The sequence below is a fragment of the Penicillium angulare genome (genome assembly GCF_028827245.1).
Source record: "Penicillium angulare strain IBT 27051 chromosome Unknown utg000001l_segment0_segment0, whole genome shotgun sequence".
In the NCBI taxonomy this organism is placed as follows: Eukaryota; Fungi; Ascomycota; class Eurotiomycetes; order Eurotiales; family Aspergillaceae; genus Penicillium; species Penicillium angulare.
Window position 1 is genome coordinate 2,692,102 of NW_026623160.1, and position 27,817 is coordinate 2,719,918.

The window sequence follows — 27,817 nt, forward strand, 5'->3', positions numbered from 1 at the left end:
GTAGGATGTAGCTTGAGTGGGGCAGAGTGCGATTAGATACGGTGCCCCATTCCCGATAAGAGATAGAAGCGATCATTGTAAGATCCTCATATTCAACACTCATCTCTAGCCTTTCCTTAAACATTTCTTACAATCTAAGTACGTCTATTAGATCACTTGGAGATCTGCAATCAACCAGTAAATCGCTTGGTATGCGGTTATCACCGTTGAACGGTTTATCAACTCCACCAAACTCCCCCGCAACCACGGATCCGATCTTTGTATTGAATCAAACTGCACTGCCCCAACCAACTCGTATCGTACATATCTCCTAGGTCACGATGATTTGGCAAAATAGCTACAGGTTACAATATTGAAATGAGTTTGAAAGAGCTGCAAATGTTGCACATGGCCCCTGCGACTACTATCTAAATAAGCAAATGATGAACTTGAATCCATAACTTGAAAGAGGCGTACTATGTATACACTCAGATTGAACAGCTTCAACAAAATATTCAAAATATTCAAAATAAAAGCCGGATTAAATGTTTTCTTTCAAGTTCATGTCAGAGTTCAATGGCAATTTCCAAGGTTTGAGGGTTCATTCCAAGATTTCACAATTACCGGTATACCCAATCCCAGCACTGTGATTTGTGTGTGTCCGGTTTCGCATAAATTATCGAGCCCCAGGGTCCATCCAGTAAGATAAAAAGTGGAGCAGCCAGCACCACTGAGATGATTTCTACGAAGTGGGCCTAACTAACACCTGAGTACACAAAGTAATATGCACAAACTTGATTCATAATTCGATCAAAGAAGAATTTTAATTCTAATTTCAATTTCGAAATGCATTCGAAACTCACATGTTGTCAAGCAATATCGTGAGATCACAAGATCAATTGATGCGTTGTCAACTTGAACCCAAATCGGCATCTATACCAACGACCCGATCAACTGGATTGGTATGTTTCAAGATATGCGAACACAAGGAAACCAACCTACTGCATGCCATGGAGGAAGAATAGAACAGATGCGATAGCGAAACTGTACTAATTATAGAGTTGCCGAGAACAACCCTGTATTAAGTCCAACAACCGGTATGAATCCCAGTCATTAATCATACATATAATATAATACCGTAAGCCTCATCCGCTCCAGGTAAATGGTGAATGAGACATATCCACTATCTGGTACTTCGGCTCCGGGGGTTGACTTTTATTTCGCTGGATCAAAACTTAGTAGTGGACGGTAGGAAGGTAGCGAGTTGCCAAGGCCGTAGTGGTTGAGCGTTACTAACGGTTTAAGGACCGAGAGACCGTACCGTTCCGTGCCGCCTTTGCGCTGTTTCAAAGAATCTTCCGCGGAGGCGCAGTATTATCGTGATTAAGGGTAAGACAGGGAAAGCGTCCCCGAGAGAAAGATCAAGAGAGGAGGTAGGACGGCTAATGGGGATTCAAGTTTGGTGTGGATATTCCAAGGTCATCCGCCTTCTTGGAGTAGTTCCTGCATGTAAGAATGTCAGCACTTCGTACAGCGGGGTCTCGGTTTTCTGGAAATTTCGAAGCCACGTTGCCCACCACGAGCCTCTTAGTGGATGCGGGACTGGCTCGGATATAGTGTGTGGAATCATGTTTCATTCAAGTTTACTCTATAGTATCTTGCCAAAGTCCAGTCCTAAATCATGTATGTATGATCCGAGCGATGTGGTCGTGGGACCACTCCAGTGCCAAGGGTGGAGAGCATGTTTCTATTTCTGTTTATGTTTCTTCATTTAGTCTTTTGTCTCGTCAAGCTGTCTGGAATATAGAGGACGACTGCGTAAGAAAGAGCTCGAGCTCGATCAAGCTGGCGTCGATCAGAAACCAACCCTATGACTCAGATAGATTAGGTCTGGGGTTGCCGCGATATGCCGCGCTGGGTATCGGCTGAAACGGGTGGGTCCGGGTCTCGAGAGAGCTAGATAGATTAATGAGCTCGTAATTCAAGTTTTGTGGGCTGGAACAATCTATACGAGCATTTTGAACTTTCTTGGGGTGATGAAACGAAATGCTCAATACGTGCTACAAATAATAGAATAGAATGGATATGGCTGGAAAGCTACAGCCCACTAGGTATCATAATTTGCTTGGAACTGAATGTCATTCTCACACTACTTATCGTATATGATTACCTGTAGGTTGTAGGTTGGCCCTATCAACATTATACCCCCGTAATAAGATGAGCTAACACCCTACGGAGCTGTCATATGCCACTATCTGCAGGCGAGAAGTGGGCTGATATCAATCTGCAAGGCGGGGCGCATAGCGAGGCCTTCAGGTTCAGCTCGGATATCCACGCCACACCTCCGTTGACAGGACAGTTAGACAAGCCTGTGTGATCACGCGACCCTGTCAGATCAGACGAAGAAGATGTCGATAAGCCAATATTCACAAGTGCTCACGTAACTTTGAATTTAGTGTCCTTCCATAAGATGACCTTGTACCCTCACGCAATCTCCGAGCATGTACATTGTACAGTACATTGCAGCATTGAAGAAGGTCCGAGGTCGCATGACCCAGAAACAAAGTTTCAAGATTAGAAAAAGTACTTGATAAACATTTTCTGAAAAATTAGTATCTATCAACTCACCGATCCGATAATCCATGAAATGAAAGACAGAAACCGGAAACTCTCGGGGAGGATCGTGAGGATGATGATGTAGAGGATCTGTATCAAGATGCACCAAACCAACTACAAGTTTGATTAGCGCTGAGGATAGCAGATAGCATAATCCCAGCTTCGGGCTTCACCGCGAAACGAATAACAGACAACAACTAGACAGAAAGTCATTTAAATCGGGACTGTGAGGGATCGAACATCCTGGGTAGTAGCACATCCTTCGCCGGCACGAACCACCTCTCCTCCTGCTTTTACAATGTCGCACCAGGTTTCTGGGACAGGGGAACAGGGCAAGGTTTTGGGCTAGAGTCACATGGTACGGTCGATTAAATGCGTGAATGGTACGGAGGTAGCTCTTGGAGTTGTGATTTGGACCGGGCTTTCCAGCCACGCGACGCTATTTGGTAGGCACCTGAGTTCACAAGCAGTGGTGTTGAATTGGGTTGGGATTCTAACCTTGGAGCTTGAGACGGGTTGCTGCATTGCATTGATTGAGGGCCTGAGAAAGACAGAATGACCCTCGTGCAGTATGTAGTAGGCTGGGACGGGATATAGCACAGGAGGGTTGACAGGACGGAGTATATCCGTTCAGCTCAGCATCAAAAACCTTGGAAGATGCATCGGAGGATCATGATCTAAATGGGGCTGTGTCTACATACAGTGTACATGGATGGTTGCAGGATGAGACAGAGTCGGGATTGGATTGTTTTGTTTGCGCGTTACTAGTTGAAGTAATTGAGAATTGTATATTGATTCTTTGTTATTATTTTACTTAAAAAATTTGCAGACTTGTTTGTCTTTTTTGGCACTTTTTTGTTGGGAGGTGGTGGCTTGGGACAAAGAGCCGAGGTGCAGCAATAGCCGGTCATACACTCCTAATTTCGGGGCGGGGGGATTGTCTGTAAGGCAAGGCCGCACCGCGCCGCGTCTTCTCGTGGAGAGGGTCGAATCAAGATACTAAATGCAGATGATTGTACACCGATTATTCACCGATACTTCCAAGAGTCTTTCAGTTCAATATAGTTTCCCAACATGTGTCACTTAGATAGTTGGGCGGTTAGACCTTGCAAAACAACAAAAAAAAAAAACAGAAGCTAAACTTTAAAAAAAGCAGACAAATGTATGTATCGATTATTTTCACCTCAGTCAAGCGCAGATAGATAAATCGAGTCGAAAATAGGTGCATCATAAATTTAAATCTAAATCAACCGGAACCCGAATTGAGGCGCAACGGTTCCATGCTGCCGGGTCATCCTGGCAGGAAATCATGAGTCAACATGGAAGGTTTTACATAGTGGAAAGAAAAGAAAAAAGAAAAAAGAAAAAGAAAAATTCGATACTAAGACATGTCCAGTAAGTGGCCTGTCGCATCAATCTTTAGATCCTTTATCCTGGAAACCGGGAAAGAGTCCATTCCAGAAAGAGGTCAGAGAGGCCGGGGTAAGGGAGAATTCAAACTTCAATAGGAATGAGATCCAGATACCCCCTTTTCTCCTGAAGATCAGTGCCCCGTGTTAAGTGGGTTTAATGTGGACAGGATAATTTATTGAGTATTCCTTTTTTTCTATTGTTTTTTTCTTTTGGATTTATCTCTTACGAGTTGATTAGGAATTAAGAACTCCGTACCCCTGAAGGTTCAACGGTGAATTGGTTGACATGCGATCCCCTGGCTCCTATTAGCTCCTATAGTTGTGTGCCATTATTGGACAAGCGACAAAGTACCTGGTGAACACCATTACGTATGAAATACGGTAATTATATTGAATCTCATGTCGTACCGGTAATGATACTGCGTATGTAATTTCCCTGTCCTGGGATTTAGTGGTTGATAGTCGCCTGTACGACTTCATGATGTCATTGGAATTCATCTCCTCGTCATGTCTATGGCCATTGACGCTGGTGGAGTTAATTTGCTGGAATAATATGGTGTAATTGAGCAGAACAGATATTTAGTATAGCTAGTAAATATAGTATATGTATTTAATATTGATACATAGCAGAATTCTCTAAATCAATTAGACTTGAATCCTCCGGAAAAGATATCAGCTGCGTCCCCACCGCATAGAAATCACAATAACAGCAGTTTGAAGGGAGGTAAATTCAAATTTAATTGGGGTTTAATGGTAACCTGTAACTACTAAATTGGAAGATGTAAGATGTAAGAGTAATGAGTAATTTACTTTTCAAACGGGGAATTCTTCCCAAGTTCAGTGTTCTGGTCTTCCCCCGGCTCATCCGCTCTCATAGGGCAGAGCACGATAGAAAGCGGGGTTGTATCTAGGGCTGCTGATCGTAGCAAGGAGCGGCTGCGAGATTGACTGGTACATATTACTTACATGCGCATCACACATGTTCAGGGATCCTTCTCCGTAAATCCTTTTCTTTGACCTAGGTTACCACCCATCCTTGTGATTGACACTGTGATTATGATGATTGTCTACTCGGATTGAAAGGAGAGTGGAGACCGATGCCTTTATTTACTCCTTTGATGCTCACTATTAATTTGCCACTGATCAACCCCTGAAGGAGTCAAGAAGAAATTTTGAAAGAAAAAGAGATATTTTTTTTTCTCTTCAAAGGATTGAGGCGATTGGCCTCTCGGCTCTCCTTAATCGTGCCCCAGATAGGATTCCATGTTGAGCATTACGTCCTGCGAGATGAGACGCACTGCTAACCTGAATCAGGATATGAATACGTAGACATTTTCTGGGGCATTTCCCACTGCCCAGCTACTAGCTGTATACTCCAGCTGTATTTTATGGTAACTTTGTGGATGATGACGACAATGATACTCCGTGTTTCGTACAAGATTAATACACATAAGAACGACCCTGTCAATAAGTGGATCCGGCGGTTCATGAAAGCGCAACGTTAAGCCCCTCTCCAAGCCAATGGAAGAAGCTAAGAACCTTGGAAGGAATCACCCTCAGACATAACCCACACCTAAACCCAACTAGGTCAAGCTACCCTCTTGGAGTCTTGGTAGGGCATGGAGTGGACGATGATTATTATTATTTTCTTACCAGTATCCCGGGCTCGACTATTTTAAGATCATGATTGGATTCACAGTTACCGTGTCTTTGAATGTCCATGTCCATGTCAATGATTGGAACCAAGTCACGACAATGTTACAACGAATCAACTACTCTAGGAGACCAAGGCAGCGAGTTAGTTAAAATATGAAATAGTTATAGAGAACAAGGATTAGATATTAGAATCAATATCGAGATCCATAATGAATCCCGAAAAGGAAAAAATAAAATAAAACATTAACAATTACCGTAAACTAGGCAGCTCCGATCAATCCCCCTCTTTTCCCGCGATCATCACGATTGTCGGTCGCAAACTCGGCATCACCCCCTCTTCCCCTTCTCCAGCTCGCTCCAGTCCTGGGTAGAGTAAACATCTCTCATTACTGCATCGGGCAGAGAACAGACATTCGGAGCGAAGCGGTCTGAAAAAAAGCTCTGACCTCAACTCGAGCACGCGAGATCATCCTCACCGCGGCCTGGTAGCCAGATTAACGCAGTGGCCATCCCTGCTGCAGACCCGTCCTGTACCTAACTGGTTGACAAATTTGGAAATTGCGAAGATGACGAGATGTCATGATGCTTGCCTGATAACGTGGCGTCGTTGATTACATATGTTTCGTCAGAATCTTCAAAATATTCAATCTATTTTAGATTATATTATCTGTTGGCCTGTGGCTCGCCTTATCGACTGAGCTCGTGGTCTACTTAGCTCGAAGCCGCCACAACCGCTCGACGCTCGACGGTATGATAACTTGAACTTGAACGCACGGTTCGATGGAGACAAGAAGTCCAAGTCCCAAGAAAAAAAAAGGGCCATAGGAAGTGGAGTTTATGGTTTAGTGAATGCCAATCTATTGCCCGTCATCTCCACGGTAGGGTCTAATAGCCTTGCAAGAAAGAAACAACGAAGAGAAAAAGATACAGTAAAAAGAAAGAAAATAAAAAGCAAAAACAAAGTACAGTTTAAACAACGCAAGAACAAAGACAAAGGAAATACTCCGAGTACGGTGGATGTTTACCATGTTTGGAGATTTGGGATTTAGAACATCATCCCGCGTCGCGTCTTCCGAGGATAATTGTAGCTCGGGCGGTTCCCGGTGTCATGTTGTCAACGTGTGCCGGGCTGAGGTTCAACGATTGGCACAGAATGGCTACCTGCTGTCTGGTCGCGCTAAGTGTTTCGCCCTGCACTGGGTCTGCAGCGAGGATCAGATCAATGAGGGGCTTCTACAGTACAGTAGCCCACTCCGTACTTCCCCCTCTTTGTCGCATGGATGCGATGACCTCTTTCTTTCTCCGGATATAGCGGGATGCACGCAATGCCAAGAGACAAAGAAAGATAAAAAAACGACATGCAGAAAACTAGAAAGAATGATCAAAATCAAGGAAAGAAGAGAAATGAAAGACAACTTCGCCAACACATCAACTATGTAGCGCGGGGTTTAACCCCGCGCCTTGCCTTACAGTAGACTGGCGCCGCTATCAGAAATACTAGTAGCTGCATCGCGGCTTGACGCACTTCGGGATCGTGCCTAGTTTTAGTTTTTATTACTATCAGTACATACTGCTATTTGATACGAATGCAGGCAAGACCGCAGGTACGGAGCTGATGAGGACATCACCCCTCATCATCATATGACGGAGAAACGACGAGAGATTGTTGTCTTCTACTATCTTAACACGCCCAAGATGTTGATGTAAATTAACCCTGGACGTAGGATTGAAGAAGGTGACGAATCAAATTGCATGGTTAAGCCTCATAAGACATTATCTACAGACCGCTCTTTTTTTAATTTCCAATTCCAAGATTTGACTCATAGATTCAGCTGGGAAGTACAGCGGTCAAGAGATCATAATAAACAGACTCGGATGGATAATGATGAAGTCTCTCCACATGAGACTCGGTAGAGCTGAAATTAAAAAATAAATACCGATTACACAGAGTAAAACCTCGAAAGAGAATGACAAGAAAGTAAAACCATCAACCTCCACTAAGACGGTCCGTCAAAGAACGGGCTCCCCAAACATCCGACGATCTCTCGCACCAGCGAATGCGGGGATCCACCAAGCTCCATCTGCACCGGCCCAACCGTTTCACTGCCACACTCCAGCCTCACAGGGTTCGCAGAGACAATCTGGTTGGTTTCTTTATTTTTGTTTTTATTTCGGCCCCGAGAACCTTGGAAATTGACGGTGTGTCGCTACAACCAATTTTCGTACATCCCATCGCATTCCCATACTACCTCTTTCTTTATCCTGGAAGAAAACTCGAAAAAAAGACAAACAAGGTAGTACTCGTCGGACCACTTTTTGCCCCTCTCCTTTTTTTTTGTTTTGTTCCCCACTTACTAGTGTTCTTGGTCGAATAAGAGGGAATAATGATGTGCATCGTGATCGACCGTCTGTGGCACACACAACCTTCACGGAGTTCCTTCTCCTGTCTCGTCCGGCAGAGCCTGTTGGGCAGAGATAGGGGGCCCGACAATCGCAAATTACATCGAGGAGAAACAAGCCCTATCGTCATGATAGAGATGAAATTAAATTAAAATTAAAACACTACTATGTACCGAAAGGTTTTTTTTAGAGAAAGGGATGTACAAGGTTTCTTCAAGTTATGAAGGTGGTTCTCCGAGATCAAAACGCAAGACGCAAGAATCCGAGGGCTCCGCATATTCTTCCCCCGGGGACCAGTGTGTCGGTGCCAGTATTGGCACTGGGTGGAAACATTGAATCACTGATCCATGATACATGACATAAAGGTACAGTATGACGGCGAAGTGGGCCGGTATCAGGGATACCTTTAATGGTCTTGCGCTGTCTCCAGTCTTATGTCCGGAGTAGTATGGATCGAATCGATTGATCGCAGCTGGGGGAATGGGTCTCACGAGTTGTAGAAAAAGTAAATATGAAGGTAAAAAAGGGGAAAAAGGAAACATGAAAAGATGAAATTGACTTCATGGTGGATTACAGTAGTAGGAACTGACTCAAAAACATGGCGAATGTGGGGGAACTGGAGTCCGGATACTATAGTTGACCTAGTGTATACTATAGTGGACAGTTCAAACCAGACTATGGAAACTTTGAAGTCTGAATGGAAGAAATTACAGTAGAATGCCCAAGTGTGGGATCCACTTGGCAAAGAAATCCTCCGACGACACCATCTATCCCCTTTCTTGCCCCCCGATGCACGATATACCTTCCAATGATGGAGTAGCAACTTGAAAGTTACCCACCCCCCTTGTCTCCTTCGGCAAGTAGTCGTCATTTCAGGTGGTAATGTTTCTGTTTGATAGTACCTTTGGAACCTGGATAAGGAATAACCTTTGAATTATTGTTTTTGTCTTTATTCTTTATTCTTTATTTGTTTTTCTTTTGTTCTTTATTTAATTTTAATTTTATCCTTCTTTCAACGCATCCGAAACACTGATCAGCCCCCGTTTGGCCGATAACATTCCCCAGGAATGCATAGGGATCGGCCAATAATACACATGCATTAAGATCTACCGGGGTTGGCGTTGGCGTTGGCGTGCCAGTCATTCCACATCGTCATCCCATCTCCTACCCAAGCTGGCCTGAACGTCGTGATAGGATCATTCAGGAGAGGGGCCGGATTTTCGCGAGACCACATAGAGTCGTACTGTACCTAGGTACCTAACGATGGGAAATTGCTTCCCTTGCGAATCCTAGATCCCTAAATACATGATTCAACCTTGGGCCGTTGCTATGCGCTGTTCATACACCGTAAAAGAGTGTGATTCCTGGAATTATTTAATTAAGTGCCCTCGTGCCCTTGATGCGGCTGATTTTCTCTTCTTTTTTTTCCCCTACATATATTTTACGTATCCTATAAAGGTTCGCCCCATCTTGATCCTGGCAAAGGATTCCGTCTCCAATTTATTTATACCTATTTATGATGCACTCTAAGCCGCATCTCGGCTATAGATAAAGGCACATCTCCCCCACCGTCTTTGATTAGGCATTTTCATATTGATTGATTTTGTTTCTATTTCTATTTCTATTTCTCTTCCCTGATTTTTCCATTTCCATATCCATCCCAACCTCAACCTCAATCACAATAAATCACCATATTATCTCGAATATCCCTAAGATCTCGCGTACGGAGCGGTATCCACAGAAACCGCTAAGATCAAAATTACGGGGTTTTCACCTGTATTACCAAACGCCCCACCCAGGGTGGCTCGATACCAAACCCGTACGGGTACCCAGTACAGTGGTCGCATTTGCGGTAAGTACCAGTACCCACTCCAGCTTCAATTCCAAGCGGAATCTCTGGGATTTGATGGATTTCATAAGTTTTTAATTATTTCCTTGCTTTCTCCCCCTTCTTCTTCCGTTAAACACCCTCTGACCTTTGACCATCCTTTTTTTTCACATTCAGCATCAAAGAAATACAAAGATTTCCAGGATCACGCCGGTCTTATCCTGTCTTATTTTTTCTTCATTTTTCTTGAAGAGTCCCCGTTTGCATATCACCTTTACCGCCTGCAGGAAGCAGTTCCAACCCACCTCGCGCGCATACTTAGTGGCTACCACGTAACCGTGCAGCAACTGGATCAGCTCACCCCGTACAAAAAAAAAATCCGCGAAAAGCAAAATTTTCAGACGAAGAAAAATAATAAAAAGCGAAAAATTCCAGATCAAAACCTGACCAACATCAAAATCTAACATCAGCGACTCATTTGCCCCAACTCGGCTCCTTCGCCGATTACTCGTGTTTCCTCTTTGGACGCCCTGCATCGACTGCGTTGGCAGTGTCGCAATACCCGTTTTTTCCATCTTCGCCCTCAATCTTGCGCCGCAAAAAAGTTCCCGCGCTCTAGCACGGGTACTCCCTTCGCCTGTTGCATCACTAGCTTATCGTCGTCAGCCAATCGAAGTCGGCGAGGGTAGAAACTAGGTCATAATCCCTGGATTTTTTTTTCTTTTTTGCGCCCTCATCCAGTACAGCTTTGCTGGCGCCGCCTTCCGAACACGCGACTGCGACTTTTTTGGGGCTCTTCCTGATCGCCGGGATTGATCCCGCATATGCGAAGCGCGTCCGACCTCTGACTTGCGTTGTCAACCCTCCTTCCGCTCCAACGACCGAGCACACGGCGCATTGCCCCTCCCTCGTTCGTCCGGTCCTTGCGCGATCAATTGGCCCACATCGCAACCGTTCACCCCCTCTTGCGTGCAGCGCAGCTTTCCCCACGCAACCCGGCAGATCGACAGAAAGAGGGGTCGCATTGGTTATCATTGGGATACTATCAGGGATTTGCTCTCAGCTGGTTATTCCAAAGGAGAAAGGTACAGCTGCGGACCGGAACCTTGGACTCGGAGATCACACCCTGACCCCCAGTCTTGATTCTTTCCCCCCTTTCGTTAGAGGGTGACGTTTATCGTGGTTAGAATCGGTTGGGCCTGCGTTGTTGTTCTTTTTTCCCTTTTCCTTGTCCCCTCTCGGTCCTTCTGAGAGATCGACTGTTGCACGGGGCCAGTGCCCTCTGCAATTGTTATCAGGGACTTTGCCCCGATTCTATATTTTATCTCATACCAATTCCCTCCTCCTGGTCTCGTTCGGCTTTTCTCCGTGAAGCGCTCTCCGGCAGAGCTCTCCGCTTTGAAATCTCAGTCAAGTCAAGATGCACAGTTCAAGAACGAGTCATCTCTGCTGAGGAACGTGGCTGAACCATCATCTTTTACTTTCTTACTGTATCCGGCCAATCCTATTCCTTTTCTTGGCTCGGATCCCCTTTTCAAAACCTAGCTTTTGGAATTTCTTGAAAGGCTGGCTGGTCCCCTGTCCTGCTACACATTTTACCATTTAAAGAGGTCCAGGTGACTCGGATATTGTTACGCCCCACGATCAAGGACGGAAAAGAAAAAAAAAGTCCTATCTTCATATCGACAGCTGAGCTGTCGTCTCTATAACGAAACCGTCGCCATGGCATATACTACCGCGACCTCCCCACCGGCTCTGGACGCCGAAACACAAACTAGCTTGGCATTGGCTACCTCTATATCCCGATCTACCTCATTACACCATGTCCTCACCTCTCTACCTTCAGGGCAAACCACCTCTGCTGCCCCATCCTTCACTTCATCTCCTACATCTACTCCCGCCTCCGCATACCCAGGTCCCGGCACACCAAATGGGTTCACTCCCGCCGGTACTCCTCTACAGCCGCCGAGCGAGGGACCTCGCGGCCAAAATTTCGAATATCCTCTCCAAATACCTGCTCCTCTGGAGCTTGGCGAGTCTATAATGGAGATCCCCAATCCTAACCTTTCCAATTCTAACGATTGGATGGCCCCAAGCTCCAAGGGCCCTGGCTTGATGCGCAGAATATCCCGTGGCGCGGCCAACAAACTCACACGAAGAAGACAATCGGCATCACAAAATGACAAACGAGACCGAAGTTCCGGTCCTGTTATTATCCGCCGACGCAGTGACAGCAAGACTGGTCCCCAGCCTGTTCGCGACACAGCATTGGACTCAAGCAACGAAGATGACGCTAACGAAGCGATGGATGGTCTCGGCGCATGGGCTGGGTCTGAACCATCAAGCCTTCGTAGCGAAAGTCGAATGGCATCTGCTCGTGATCTTACTGCGCAAACTGCTACTGCAGCTGCCACGCCAACAGCCGTCATTGCACCCAAAGTTGATTCTGCGCTACAACGTGGAACTATCTTAGGGAAGGTCACCAAGAAGCGCCATAAGCAGGTTCGGTTCTTTTTGGACTTGGACGCTGCTAAGGTCTTCTGGGACCTTTCAAATCCCGCCAAGCGCTTTTATATTGACGATATCAAAGAAATTCGCATTGGTGCTGATGCGCGCAATTATCGCGAAGAGCATCAAATTGCCGATGAACTGGAGCCTCGATGGTTCACCATTGTCATTGCGGATTCGGAACGTTTCAAAGGCCGAGCAGTTAAGACTCTTCATCTTATTGCTCCCAATGACCGCATTCTTGAGTTATGGACCACCACTCTGGAGCACATTGCTCGCTATCGAATCGGTCTTATGGCTGGAATGGCGAGCTCGAGCCAAAGTGAATCCGTCATTCAGGCCCACTGGCAACGCGAGATGTCACGGTTATTCCCACAAGGAACACGACCTGGTGAGGAACAAAGCCTTGACCTTTCCGCTGTTGAAAGTGTCTGCCGCACCTTGCATATAAACTGCTCGAAGAACATGGTTCGAGCGCAATTCTCCAAAGCAGACGCTGGTCGCAATGGGAAGCTGAATTATACTGAGTTTAAAGACTTCCTCTACCGTCTCAAAGAACGCAAAGATGTGAAGGAAGTTTACAAGAGCCGTTCTGAAGATTCAAAGACTGGTATGACTCAGGATGAGTTCCTCGGCTTCCTCCGTGAGGTTCAGAAGGAGGATGTCGATTCTGATCGTGCCCATTGGATCGCGGTATTTGACAAGTTTGTCCGCAGATCCAGGTGTCGTGGCTCTGATGGATCGGAAACTAGTGGTCGCCCCGAGCCACGGATGAACTTGAACACCTTTTCTTCTTATTTAGCTTCTCCAAGCAACGGTGTCTACGCATCACGTGCTCCTCAGTCACGATTTGATCGACCATTGAACGAGTACTTCATCTCCAGCTCCCACAATACCTACCTGCTTGGTCGCCAAGTTGCTGGAGCTTCCAGTACTGAGGCCTATATTAGCGCTCTCCAACAAGGTTGCCGATGCGTGGAGATTGACTGCTGGGATGGTGCTGATGGACGTCCAATTGTCTCTCACGGTCGCACAATGACCACAAGTGTCCTATTTGCGGATTGCATTACGGTCATCAACCGCTACGCCTTTATCTCGTCTGATTTCCCTCTCATATTATCTTTGGAAGTTCACTGCAACCCAGAACAGCAGTTGGCTATGGTCAAGATCATGAAGGATACATTCAAGGAACTACTTGTTCTGGAGCCTCTCATGACCAACTACTTCATTCTTCCATCTCCCGAAGAACTCAAGGGACGTATCTTGGTCAAAGTAAAGACTTGTGACGAGACTTCGAATGATCCACGTATTATCACCTCATCCACTATTGGTACCCACGGCCGCAAGCGTAGCTCCAGCTCCCCATTCATTCGCCCAACTCCTCCGCCTGAGTCTTTGAATACCCCACTTCCATCCCTGTCAAGCCCACCCACAATGATAGGTAGCGGCGTTGATGGTATTGGTCCTTTGATTTCCCAGGACAGACGTTCTCTCACGGCAACAAGCATGAGCAGTGCGACTGAAGATAGTGACGGAGGCTTAGTCTCTGTTCACGGCGAGAAGAAAAAGAAGCGCCGACAGAAGAGCAAAATCACAAAGCCGCTCTCAGATCTTGGTGTCTACAGCCGAGGTTATAAGTGGCACAGCTTCAGTTCCCCCGAGAGCAGAAAGTATAACCACGTATATTCCTTCGCGGAACGATCCTTTGAAAGCATCTGCCAAACTCACGATAACAAGGTCGCTCTTGAAGCTCACAACCGCAAATATCTCACACGAGTCTATCCCTCCGGCTTCCGCCTTCGTTCGTCTAACTTCGACCCCAATAAATTCTGGCGTCGCGGTGTGCAAATGGCGGCGTTGAACTGGCAGACCTACGACGTGGGAATGCAAATGAACCAAGCCATGTTTGCAGCTGGTACCGATCGCACTGGTTATATCCTCAAGCCCGAGTGTCTCCGACTTCCCGCTTCAGATAACGAAAACCAGCGACGCAAGACAGAAAGAAGACTTGTTCGATTCTCCGTTGATGTCATTTCGGCGCAACAGCTTCCTCGACCTCGCACAATCGGACCAGAGGACAACATTAACCCCTACGTCGAACTAGAGATCTTCAGCGCAGATGACCGTGGCCAGAGCCTAGCCTTCGGTGAAGGTGGTATGGATGCCTCCGCCCGCAGCGGCATGTCAGGCATTGGATACCCGCATCGCCGTCGCACAAAGATCGAGCAAAGCAACGGATACAGCCCTGTATTCAACGATCGATTCAAGCTATCTCTTGAAACCAAGTACCCTGATCTGGTATTCGTGCGCTGGACGGTTTGGAGCTCCTTAGATGGCCGCAGTGCTGGCAACAATAACAGCGTACAGTTGGCTACGTTTACTGCAAAGCTTACCAGCCTGTCTCAGGGATACCGCTACCTGCCCTTATACGATGGCAAAGGCGATCAATACCTATTCTCAACACTCTTCTGTCGCATCTCTAAAGAAGAACCTATCCCTGCCCAGCGGATTAACCTGGAAGAACTCCGCGCCGTCCGTACGGGCATTCTGCGCCAGATTGGACAGACTGTCTTCAAGCGCTCGTCATCTACAGATCGTGAGAAGGACTCGGCACAAGAACGAAGTGAGCCTGTGAGCCCCGAAGAAAGGGAGAGCTCACCGAATCTTACTCCGACTGTCTCTACTACCTCAACCTCATCTTTTGTCCCTTGAGCGGACCCTCTACCCGCCTACTATCCCCTCCCACCCCCTCACCTCTCCACATCCCACCATTCCTACTATCTCGGCCAACGACAGCCCAGACACTCTTTGCATTTGTTAACATCCATCTTTGCCTGTTGACATCACGGAATATTTGTTGCTTTTTTCTATACCGTCGCAGCGATACCCCCTTGTTTTGTTCGTGTATGACTCATTTATTTTTACATCTGTACTCGATTGCTTTGGAAGGCTTTCTATCTTCCTTTTCCTTTTCCTGTTATTTTTTTTGTTTCATTTGCGGGCATGGTCATCTATGGATTTACATCGGTTTCGGCGGAACAGCCACCATAACCATCGCATTTGCGGGAGTCAACAACTGGGAAAGACATCGTGGCTGGTTCACCGGAGCATCAATCATCATCATCATCAATCAATCAATCACAATCACGCACCTTGTTTAGTTTAGGGTTGGTTGAGTTTACATTTTGCATCTTCATCTTATCGGCATTGAAACGGGTCATTGACACTCCATTCGCATTTTATTCGGCTGGACATCGAACAGAACAGGTCATCTGGGAATAGGCGCTATCTTTTGGTTTTTTCTTCTTCTGTTTATCTTCATGGGATTTCATGATTCATGATGCTCACCCATCAACAAGACCGGAGGAAGCATTGTTCCTGTCCTGGCTGTCATTCCTTTGGCGTTTTCTACCCCTGTTTAATAGATGACGCGCTGGGTCGCATTGATGGATGTCTGGTTTATTTTTGACTTTTCTTTTCCATTTGTTCTTATTGTCTCTATCCATTTGCATTTGAGGGCCGTTTCAGTGCTAGAACAATTTTATCATCATTTTCATTATGAATAAGTCTTTCTAGTAGAAGTAATTGTTAGCTTCCAGGACATGGGGCTGAATAAGCCTCGGAGACCCGATTAGGTTTCCGACAGTGGGGTAAGTGGCGCCAGACTTTGCTTTGCGGCTGTAAACACTAGGACTGATTTGTTGCCCGCCTGTTCACAAAGAGTCCCCGACTAAGAGACTTCACTTGTTTTGCAGTATTTGTCGAGTTCTTCGTGTCATTTTATAAACGAGACTAGCCAGGCAGCTGAGTTTTCTTGGTCGAAGAGCTCCCTCCTCTCACCTCACATCTGAGCATAAATATCTGCTCCTCTCCAGTTTAAACTCAAACATCACCCTCTTGAACTCATATCTTATCCTTTAATACACCCTCTTTACGACATTTACTCTATTTTTTACACCATTTTCACACCAACTCTGTTCCTACAAACTCGACATCACCTTCGCATCAATTCACCATACCGCAATCATGGCATCCACAGGAGCTCTCCCTCAAACCCTCAAATCCATCACAGCGACCAAGATCTCCGAACTCTCAAAACAACGAGTTCTGTTTGACCAGAGAAAAGAAGAGATCCTCATCACCTCCAAAGCTGCACCTGACCTGTACACCCGAGTTCGCATCCTAGTAGATGGACTTTCACGCCTAAAGGGGTATCCCAAAAATGCCTTGGATAAATGCGACTCAGACTTGGGCGACTCCTCCGCCTATGACTCAGACGACGAACAAGACGTTACATCCCCAGGCATGGGCCAGCTATTCCAAGCCGATCACACAAACATTCGCCGTTTCCTCTTCCAAGGTCGCTACGATGCCTCGATATCTGACGTCACCTTGCATGAGTGGATCACTCTGCTAGAAAAAGACTTGCGCTTCCTCGAGCTTAAGCATGAGCATGCCGATTTTTACAGCAGACTCGTTACAGAGTGGTTGTCTAACCTGGAAGATACTGCAAATGAGAATGATGAGTCCACAAAGTCCGACCCCGCGTTTGAGAATGTGGGCCGTGCAGAGATGCATGAGCAGCGCGCCACGTGGGAGAAGTTGGTCTTTAATGATGCAAATGACGTGGACGACAAAACCATCGAATCGTACCTTGATGATCTGTTCAAGGAGACAAAGCTTTCACGCGAGGCGTTGAAGCAGTTCCGTGAGGGTATGAAGGAATTTGGATCGAATCTAGCGACTAAAGGAGACTGGCTTGATACCAAAGAGCTTGAATGGGTCTCCAAAGCATTGATTAAGACCGACCTACTGAGTGATGAGAAGTCAGCCATCCTCAAAGAATTCATGCGAAACAAGGAAGTTCTTCAGGAGGTCGCCGACGTACTCAATATGCGCCTTGCTTCCTTGGAAAACTGGTCATGGGGCGAAGATGCGATCCCCGTTGAGATGCGTCGCCAACTCAATGGCAAATACCGAGTTTTCATGGACGAAGATCTACTTGACAGCTTGCTGCTTCAGTATCTCGGAACAAGATGGGCTATTAAATTTCAGCGACAAGCTGTGAGATTCTTTGCCCACTTTTCCGGGGATCCTATTCATGCAAACATCAGTGAAGAACTGAAAGAAAGACGCAAATATTTCCTTGGAAGCTCTGGTGATAATCAGCGATTTAGTATTAATGACCACAGAAAGAATCTCTACAAGAGTGACTACTTTATGAGTCAACTGCCTGATTCAACTACGGATGGAGCACGAAGCTACGACGATGACTCGAAACTCAAGAATGCACTCGAAAAAAAGCATTCACTTCTTCACCTGCTAATCACTGAATCTATTATCCAGAAGGAGCTTCATGGGGAATTCACCGCCGTACGATCTGACTATCAGTGGTTTGGACCTGCATTGTCCCATACCACTATTCTCACCGTGCTGAAATACTTCGGTGTTTCTAAGCAATGGCTTACCTTCTTTAAAAAGTTCCTGGAAGCTCCTATGAAATTCACGCAGGATGGCTCCAATGCTTCGACACGGGTCCGGACGTGCGGTGTTCCTATGAGCCACACGCTTTCCGATGTATTTGGCGAGTCTGTTCTCTTCTGCATGGACTATGCTGTCAACAAAAAGACGAACGGTGGCTTTTTGTACCGCCTTCATGACGACTTCTGGTTCTGGGGCAGAGAGGACACCTGTGAGATCGCTTGGCTCTCCATGGTTGAGTTTGCGAAGGTTATGGGCTTGACGTTCAATACAGAGAAGACCGGATCAGTCCACATGTCAACCCAGTACGATGGGGAAAGCCAAGTCCTCCCGAAAGGCGATATCCGCTGGGGATTCTTGGTTCTCGATGCGAAGCAGGGGAGATTCGTCATTGATCAAAAGTCAGTCGACCTGCATATCAAAGAACTAGATGTTCAACTGAAGTCCTGCAAGAGTGTCTTCCAATGGGTCCAGGCCTGGAATGGCTACTTCGGCCGGTTTTTCGCCAACAATTTTGCTAAACCGGCCATGTGCTTCGGAAGAGACCACATCGACATGGCAGTTGAGACACTCAGTCGTATTGAACGCACTCTCTTTTCTGAATCAAGCGCATCTTCCACTTCAGTCAATGTCACTGGCTACCTTCGAGCAGTGATTGCAGAACGTTTCAACATCCATGATCTGCCCGAAGGATTCTTCTACTACCCTGTGGAATTGGGTGGTCTCGGACTCCTGAACCCATTTGTCCGCCTCCTCGCCATGCGCGAGAACATCAAGCAAAACCCTCGGAAGCGACTTGAGAGAGCCTCTCTAGAAGACGAGCGAGCTTACAATAATGCCAAAGACAAATTCGAGCGGGACGGTCCTACCACAAGCATTACCCTGAAGGAATCAGATGGCACTCCTCCCCCCTTCATGTCTCTGGAAGAGTATTGCAAGTACCCAGAAGTCTGGAGTAGGTACCTGACCGGTGCCTACGAGAATCTTCTCCAGGTTCCTGAGGAAAAGGGCGTTTCTCCTAGTGGAAGTTTCCTCAAGAATCAGACTGGATTGAAGGGATCTACTCGGCAGTCGGAGAAGAAGGGTGATATTTCGGCTGACTGGAGCAAGATGACGCCTTATTGGCGATGGGTTGCTGAAATGTATCATTCTGAGATGGTGGGGACTTATGGAAGCTTGGCGGCTGTTAATCGGGAGTTTATGCCGTTGGGAGTTGTGAAGACTCTCAAGGAGGGTCGTTTCCGGTGGAGAGGTTGAAAATTTGGAGCTTTGACATTACTTCGATGATCATTATGATTTATGATTTATGATTTACTGATTTTTCTTTTTAATCTTTGCATGAAGATGCCTCGGGCAACTAGTAAAGATTGCAATTTGAGAAAAGTTCTTAGATTCCTAAAGTCCCATGCCCCCTTTTTGGTTGATAGGCTGTAATTACGTTTTGATGCATCATAAGCCTGAAATGAATTTAAACTTCTCCTTACCATTGATATCCCAGTTTAAATATCCATAACCGCCTACAGAGAGAGGAAAGCCGAAAATAGGTATGTAAGGGTTGTTCAAATTGTAGTTGCGGTTCCAAGGTTGCAGATCTTTGCATCATGATTTACTGTGTATCTCCCGAGGTAATTCGGGATGTGGAGATATGTAGCATAGCAAGACTCGGAGATCCCCCTTTACGATAAATTTTGTCCACATTCTCCAACCTCGGGATAGAGTTATCACCTCGAGATTAAGGTTCCTTAAGTAAAAAGAAAGACACCTCTAATAGGGCAGGTTACCAATCCCAACGAAGTGCCCGACAAAACCAGCCTTGTTTTAGACACAATGTAATTGATTAACTTCACTATGAAAATGCCAACTGAGTATTGGTATATGTTGCAACAGAATTTGTTGTCATAGTTATTGACCCTTTTCTACAACTGCACGCGCGTCATGCTGTCTGGATTGGAGAGGATTTGCGAGTAGGTAGCCCCGCCTTTACCCCATGGGAACTGCAAATCTCGGGACAAGTGGACCATAGCCTGGGGATAATGACGAATTCTGCTATAAGAATAAATTATCTGAGCAGTTGTATCATCACTGTTCGACAAGATGTCTCAGGAACAGCACCCAGTGCCCCCCATGAATGGTATCGAGCCCAGGTTCGACGATGTTGATGATGGTCGCAGCTGCGCGGACTCGATCGACTCGGACCTAAAGACAAAACCTACGAACACATTAGGAAGTGTACAATTACGAAACCCAATCACCAACGATATTATACTGGTTCCAACACCATCGAATGATCCCAATGATCCTTTGAACTGGTACTGTCAACACCCATTTCTTGCTCATGTATTCAAGTTGCTCCAATTGCAAGTTTAACATTGAATCTAACACTTGAATTTATAGGTCGAGAGGCTACCGAATATACATTGCCTTAATTTCCTGCGCAGCCATCTTCATGGCTCAATTTCTAGCAGCTGGTCCATCGGTTGACATGATTGGAATTGTGGAGGATATATTTGGCATTTCGCCTTCAGATCCGGGTTACTCATCTTCATTGGCTAAAATGTCATACGCCTTCAGTGGCGCCTCGTTGGCACAGGGGATGTCCAATCTCATCTACATGCCCCTTATTATCAAGTATGGGCGTCGACCTGTCTATATAATTTCTTTCTTGATATATGGAGGGTGCGCACTCTGGGCGGGGTTGGCGAAGGGATACTCGAGCGAATTGGCAGCACGGCTTATAATGGGGTTTGCGGGTGGCTCTGCTGAATGTGTTGCGCCGCTTACAATTGCTGATACATTCTTCTTGCATGAGCGTGGTCTGATTATGAGGTAGGTTCACAGATGATATGACAAAGGACGGCTTTCATGATAACAAATCATAGTTATTACTCCGCCGCACTGTCCTGTGGTGTGTCTGGGGGTATTATCCTCTCCGGACTGATCACGATTCACCAGAGCTGGCGTGTGATATACTACGTGGCAGCAGGAATGATCTGGACATTGGTTCTTCTGATTATATTTACCATGCCGGAGACAGCATACCAGCGAAAGATACCCGATCTCCCCGAAGAACCTAATAAAGCCTCCGATGAGCCACACGCTATACACAGAGAGACTGCTATTCCGCCCAAAAAGTCATATTCGCAACGAATGAGACTTCTTAATCCGGCCTTTACCCAAGAATCTCTCTTCACATTATTCTGGCGTCCAGTGCCCCTTCTTTTCCTTCCCTCGGTATTATGGGGAACATTAGCGATGTCCGTTGCGATTGGGACCTTCGTGGCTATTTGCTCAAACTTCGCAACGGCTTTTACCACTACATATAATTGGTCGACCTGGCAATGCGGATTGACATATATGCCGTTCTCATTGGAGCCACCGCTGGTGTTTGGGGCGGAGGTCTTCTCTCCGACAAAATCGCTGATTGGTTAACTCAGCGCAGAGATGGAATTCGAGAGCCAGAGATGAGACTACCAACTGTGACCATTTCGCTTATTCTATGTCCGGTGTCCTTGATACTGTATGGAGTTGGAATACAGAAATCTCTGCATTGGATAGTTCCAGTGATTGGACTGGGTCTACGTACGTAACACTCGACTCTGCTTTTATTGCAATGCTAACGAATTTAGTGGGATTTGTGATTACACAAGTTAGCAATGTAGCTCTTGTTTACGCGATCGATGCTCATAGACCCATTGCTGGCGAGGTCGTTGTATCACAACTGAGTTTCAAAGGTATGTTATGACCTGCGCTTGCAATAGTTATACTACTGAATGCATCTAACGATTTCAGCGGCATTCGGATTCCTTCTATCATTCTATACCAACCCCTGGATTGATTCTTCTGGTTACATCAATGCCTTTGGGTCACTGGCTGGTATCTGTGCGGCTGTCTTGATAATGTGGATTCCACTTTATTTATGGGGAAGGCAGATTCGAGTATGGAGTTTGGGATTGTGGATCATGAAAGGAGTTCGCTGGGAGTCTGACAGGGAGGTTGGCGAATAGAAGTCAATCAAGTTCTATCTCTATATCATGATGGTTACCGAAGAGTTAATGGGGAGTTTACAGAACAGACAGCGGTGGATGACTTCATTTAGGTTAGCTGTATCTGCATATATGTGTATAGTTATCCACATCCTGACTTTCCTTGGATTCCTTCGAAGTTTCCTTATCGGTCAAGTGGTCAATCATGTCACGGTCATTTGGCTCCTCTCACTTTCTCCTCGCCTCACTCAGCTCCCATTTTTACTCGACACCAAAGTACCGATTCACATGTTATTGCTCACATCGCAAAGTTCCTCCAATATTTTGAATCCTCAAGATGACCAATACACCTACACCTCCGCTACTCAACACCCCTGTTAGCAGTCCATCTGTTGATGCCGCCCGGCAGCTTTTGAGGCAGCTTGATCCTATCTTTGAAGCCCAAAGAAATCTCCCCACATTTGCAAACTCCGAGGACCTTGATTTCCTCGCGTTGTCAAGTATCAACATTGAGGACACATTATCCGCTATAAAGACCTTGCTCCCCACTTTGACACCCCAAAGCCCCATTTTCGCATCGTTTCATGATGGCCAGGTACATAATCCACTCGGTGGTGGCTCTTATGCCTTCCAAAAGGATCTCGTTGGGCCCATCTTGCGAGCATTGATCGTCGACGAGGGGATTGAAAGGGACCATATGGGAAGCCATGATGGAAATTTCGCCCCAAAAGTTCATTTAGGAGACTCACTTCAAGTTCAAGTTCCAACTCGCCCGATTATCATCCACGCCGGAGCACAGCCAAACAACTCTCCTCACGCTGGCACGCTTGTCGTCTTCTGCTACGCCTTCGCATTGGCTCGGAAGATCCGCGATAGAATGCAAGATGCAGCAGGGAATATCTCTTTGAACCCATTAGCTGTCTCAGTTCAAATCACTTTTGTTGATACTGCACCAGTCAATGGCCAACAGACTGAGATATCAGGCATACAATATCAGAGGTCCCATAGAGCGACCCCGGGGGCCCTTGAAACTCATATGGGCGACTACGAACAGATTCTCAGGCTCTTGTCTACATGGTCCAACATTCCTTTTAGTATCGACTTTCAGTCGGATTTCTTTCGCAGTCCAGCTATGCCATCTATCATGCGCTACATTATCGAAAACCGCATTCTACTGGGCCATCAGCTTTCTCCTAAGTACGGCAAGTTAGCTCTGCGTGCGGCATGCCCCCATCCAGGCTGTGGGATAGCCGAGAAGCATGGGCAGCTTAACACTTACACCTACAATTACAAGATTCAGGCTGATGAGCAAGATCCGTTTCCGTTGTTCAGCAGCGCTGAAGATGCGATTACATTTCAATGCCCGCATCATGGCCGGCATGCCATCTGTATCTCTAACCCAGCTGATATTGCACGCCTGGAAGCTAATGCGCCAATCCGCAATCTCATTCGCAGCATTTGCCAGCTGATGGATACCGAGAAACATCATGTTCGTGTTACGGGTGCAGACTACGCCGGCATGTATCAGGAGATGTTGCTCTATCGTCCGCTGGCGCTCTGGTCGGCTGCGACGGGCTTAGCTCTCGGTCGGACACCACATATTGCGTATGCTCCGCTGATCGTGGATTGGAGCGGTGCAAAATTGTCCAAGTCTTTGTACGTTCGAGAGGGCGGGTATGAGGCAATGAGGATGCTCGGGACCGAGGGGCTGTGCAGTTTTGCACAGTTGAAGATGCAGTTCGGCGGAGATGAGCAGAAGGGGCTCCGACGATTGTGGGAGGAGGTGAAAATGTGGTTGGAGGATCCGAAGAAGTTGTTTCGGACATTTTCGGTGGAGTATCTTCATCGGGTCATTATGCAAGGACAGAAATGGATGTGATGGGCGTGTATGGCAATGACGATCATTCAGTGAAAAAAAATCATTCTTAATCTTTCTAGTCAGCAAAAAATCACAATGCCTCTAGTGTAGTAAAATACCTAAACTCCTCGTTATAGAAAATCAACCAGAGAAACTTTTTACCTTTCTACTTGCGTTTCTACTCGGTTTTCTATTTATGTAAAATTACAGTACAGTTAGCGATGCAATAGTAAGTAAAGGCTACATATGTATCTATGACCAAAGGGGCTTTCCCCTGATGATCGTGGGATCACAGGAACAAGAACAAGTGATCTGCAATTGTGGAGTACTTTAACTACCGAAGTGGGGATGCACTATGCAATGTAGTGGGGAGGAAGGAAATGTTAGGCAATCACGGAACACGTGACCAAACTGGGCTTGCATGTTTTATATAGTATACTTCCGGATAGACTTCCATCTAAAATATCCATGCCATTCATTTTCTTCTACTATTGCTTATTTGATGAAGCCTTCCAAGCTGTAATTAGGTCTGTTTGGTATGGCTTCTCTTGTTGCATGCACGATATTGTGTCATTACGTGTCTTTATCGGCGTTCCCCTCTGCAGTAAGTACTGGACAGACTTGACATCTGGAGTACATAACAGTTAACTAGGGCAAAAAAAATCATGACTAATCGGATCCACCCGCGTCTTCAAAAGGTTGCTTTTCATCCTCGTAAACATTAACACATCTTCCTCATTGTCCAAAGGCCCTAGCTTCTAAAAATCTCATCCTTGCCTTGTAGTAAGGTATTATCAATATGGCACCTTCTCGCTCTCCCGCACATGAAACTTCCTTCAAGGTCCAAACCACTCTCAGTGGTTCATTTGGCCAAAACTTGCCGCAGACTCTATTCACAACAAAGAACGCAAACAGAATTACCAAGACACAGCCATCATCAAAACCAAAGTCTAAGTCAACCAAGTCCCTTTCTTCTCGTCGTGTTTTGACCGACGTGCTTTTGGCCATTAAGCCAGAACACCTGGAAAACATCGCCAACCGCAAGAAGAATCACGAGTATCGCAAATATCGGCTGCGCGACGGGGTCACACGAATCTGGTTCTACGAGACACGTGAAGGCGGCGCGGGTCGATCTGCTATTACGTAGGTCACTTCAATTTACCATCATTTGCTTTACTGGCTTGTTATGCCATTTTAGCTCTGACTACTTACTAATCCATTTGCAGCCACATTGCCGTTATTCCTGAATCACTGCGCCATACCCCTGGCTCTGTACCTGAAGAGCCATTCGGTATTGGCAATCATGACTTCAATGCCGGGTTGAAGCAATCCAAGTACGGTTATCCTGTTCTCGAACTCTATGAGCTGGTTCGCCCGGTGACATTAGCAGAGATGAAGAGCCAGTGGGGGCTCAATGCGCCTATGGGTTGGCAATACGTTGAGAGGCAACTGTGGGAGGATAGATGGGGAATGGACAATGATAGAGCGAACAAAGTCAAACTTATTTTTTAAAGTTTGAAGGGAGGGATAATGAGTGATGACAAAGGTGTTGGATGGTTACATATTTTGCGATTAAGCGCTTTTCATGAGAACAACGACGGACTTGGGGAGTTTAGGGGATCTTTTGGGGGTTTTTGAGCCCTGTTGTATCTCCAAGGTGCGATTGAGAGTGGTACCACTTGAATGGGCCTGAAAAGCCCCTGACTTTATTTTTTATTTCCCCGAATAGTGAGGATCTCCAATACCAATCTCGGAAAGAATGAACTCAAACAATGGTTTCATTTTTCAGCATCTTATCTTCCGAAGGACTGTGACCTGCATGGTAGGTCGATGTTTAAATGGGTCTCTGCTTGTGATAACAGACTACCTGTCGTGTGTCCTTATAACTAACAAAACTTCATCTCCAACAGCTAAATCACCTGGCTCGTGAATAACGAAGGTCTAACAAAATTCGAGTAGTATCGCATACATCCTTCGTCCCGTTTCAACCAGTCAGCAACCATACGAGCCGATAAAAACGGGTTTCTAGTGAGCATTGCCGCCTTGTATTTGGCTAATTTGCCACCTTCACCGAATGCAAAGGTGGAATCCCACGAGTCATTGACTTCAAGCACTTCCATTTGACCGAGCGCGCAGTTTATTACGGATCAAATAAATAATCCACGATACAAGCTTCATTCTCTCCTTTGGTAAATCAGAGTTATGTTGAAATTGCGACGCAATTTGTTCAGACCACAGCACCAGGCATGACCTTTCGCTTGGTGGATGACCATTATGTTGGTGACAACGGCGTGGCCCATGACTACTTCCGTCAGACCCTTCATGGAATAGATATTGATAATGCTAACTTCAATGTCAATGTGAGATCTCTACTTCCTCATACTTTCCCAGACTTCAAAGCTAACTACAGCCAATATATTGGTAGGAACAGAACAGTTTTTTCTCATGGGAGTACATTTTTCACCAAGGGCCTCCCTGGAGCCGACCCTTTCTTCAAATGGAATTATCAGGATCCCGTCCCTGCTCTACGGCACATAATTACCATGTGAGATCTTCCGATTTCGATGAAAGGTGCTTGGATTGAGCCTATTGAGAAGGGAAAACGCTACACCTTCAGGGGCATGTCAGGGACCGTGTCTGATCCCAAGGCAGATGAAAATCTAGCTCTCACGTGGAAGTTGGAAACGAATCCCGGTGCCAATTGGCTTGTTACATACGTCGACGCAGAAACCAATTACAAAGTATATGCTGTTGTGGACTATGTGTCGTATGCCACTTATAAAGTCTAGTGAGTTGACTAGTCTATCTCACCGTTTGTCTGAAAGGACTTGAGTGCCTAACATGTTTTTCGGTGAAGCGATTGGGCCGCCCATGGTAACAACGCGATTGCACAGTTTAACCCATCTGGTGGCGATGGATACCTTGATAACTTTCGCCCCGATAGCCCAGATCTCCAGTTTGAATACACGTACTCTCCATCTTCGTCATCCCCAACTTCGTATATCAATGCATCAATTACGCAGGCTTTCTATACTCTGAACATCTACCATGACCTACTTTATGTCCTCGGATTTAACAGAAAGGCCGGAAACTTTCAATGGAACAATAACGGGAAGGGTGGCGTCGGAGGCGATTATGTGATTATTGATACCCAAGACAGTTACGACTTTGATCTCGGCACCTTCATATCCCCTGCTGATGGACAACCTGGTCGCTTATTTCTGGGTCTTTGGCATAATTCTGTCCCAGATCGCGACGGGTCCTTTGATGCTGGGCTTGTCATCCATGGGTACACCCATGGCTGTAATAATTAGGTCTCGCAACTGTCGAGTCTTTATAGGGTCTTTATACTAATATAATCCCTTTAGTATCCCATCGACTTACTGGCGGCCCTGCCACACCTGGATGTCTTAATGGCCTTGAATCTGGTGGCATGGGTGAAGGATGGAGTAACTTTATGGCTATTTCAGTTCGACTGAAGCCCCATGATACACGTGCAATGGAATATGCTTTCGCGGAATGGGCGGGGAACAATAAGAAGGGTATCAGAGAATATCTGTACTCGAAACCTATGGATACTAACCCTCTGGTATGTACCAAACTCAACGACTGGACTGAGGTACATCAGATTGGAAACGTCTGGGGGCAGTATGCTGTATGAGGTTCTTTGGAATATGATAGATAAGCTTGGCCAAAACGACAAACCCCGTCCATATTTTCAGAATGGGATTCCTACCGATGGCAAATATCTTACTATGAAGCTTGTCATTGATGGGATGGCATTGTAGGTCTTAAATTACTTCTATGACATCGTACTGGCCCTCGACCATTTTACTGAGCTATAATATTCTAGGCTACCATGCACCCCCAACTTTCTACAAGCCCGTGTCGCTATTATCGATGCCGATGTGGCGCCGACCAACGGCTCATATCTGTGAGATTTAGAAAGGCTTTGCGAAGCGTGGACTAGAGGAGGGAGTCGCGTATAGCGCGTGGAACCGGACAAACAGTTTTGCTATACCAAGTGAAAGTTGTTAGATTCTGGAATTTGCAAAAACATGGCATAGCAGTCGTACTTTTCTTACAGTTTGAACTT

General features: G+C 46.1%; 6 protein-coding genes across 6 annotated transcripts; all 6 read left to right on the top strand.

The window, feature by feature from the left end:
• Positions 1-11,613: 11,613 nt before the first annotated feature.
• On the top strand, positions 11,614-15,111 carry N7478_000954 (putative 1-phosphatidylinositol-4,5-bisphosphate phosphodiesterase Plc1; the record flags this gene model as incomplete). The annotated part of the gene is made up of 1 exon (XM_056917169.1): positions 11,614-15,111. The coding sequence occupies one exon, from the start codon at positions 11,614-11,616 to the stop codon at positions 15,109-15,111; it is 3,498 nt and encodes a 1,165-aa protein (XP_056785049.1).
• Positions 15,112-16,425: 1,314 nt separating this feature from the next.
• On the top strand, positions 16,426-19,137 carry N7478_000955 (uncharacterized protein; the record flags this gene model as incomplete). The annotated part of the gene is made up of 1 exon (XM_056917170.1): positions 16,426-19,137. The coding sequence occupies one exon, from the start codon at positions 16,426-16,428 to the stop codon at positions 19,135-19,137; it is 2,712 nt and encodes a 903-aa protein (XP_056785050.1).
• An 837-nt stretch (positions 19,138-19,974) lies between these two features.
• N7478_000956 (uncharacterized protein) lies at positions 19,975-21,884 on the top strand (the record flags this gene model as incomplete). Its single annotated transcript, XM_056917171.1, has 6 exons — positions 19,975-20,189; positions 20,275-20,706; positions 20,760-21,261; positions 21,315-21,459; positions 21,507-21,611; positions 21,670-21,884. The coding sequence occupies 6 exons, from the start codon at positions 19,975-19,977 to the stop codon at positions 21,882-21,884; spliced, it is 1,614 nt and encodes a 537-aa protein (XP_056785051.1).
• A 316-nt stretch (positions 21,885-22,200) lies between these two features.
• On the top strand, positions 22,201-23,742 carry N7478_000957 (uncharacterized protein; the record flags this gene model as incomplete). The annotated part of the gene is made up of 1 exon (XM_056917172.1): positions 22,201-23,742. One exon carries the CDS (start codon positions 22,201-22,203, stop codon positions 23,740-23,742), a length of 1,542 nt encoding a protein of 513 aa, XP_056785052.1.
• A 778-nt stretch (positions 23,743-24,520) lies between these two features.
• On the top strand, positions 24,521-25,233 carry N7478_000958 (uncharacterized protein; the record flags this gene model as incomplete). The annotated part of the gene is made up of 2 exons (XM_056917173.1): positions 24,521-24,864; positions 24,948-25,233. The coding sequence occupies 2 exons, from the start codon at positions 24,521-24,523 to the stop codon at positions 25,231-25,233; spliced, it is 630 nt and encodes a 209-aa protein (XP_056785053.1).
• Positions 25,234-26,285: 1,052 nt separating this feature from the next.
• N7478_000959 (extracellular elastinolytic metallo proteinase) lies at positions 26,286-27,659 on the top strand (the record flags this gene model as incomplete). Its single annotated transcript, XM_056917174.1, has 6 exons — positions 26,286-26,509; positions 26,579-27,024; positions 27,090-27,310; positions 27,350-27,376; positions 27,444-27,505; positions 27,575-27,659. 6 exons carry the CDS (start codon positions 26,286-26,288, stop codon positions 27,657-27,659), a joined length of 1,065 nt encoding a protein of 354 aa, XP_056785054.1.
• Between the last annotated feature and the right edge of the window lie 158 nt (positions 27,660-27,817).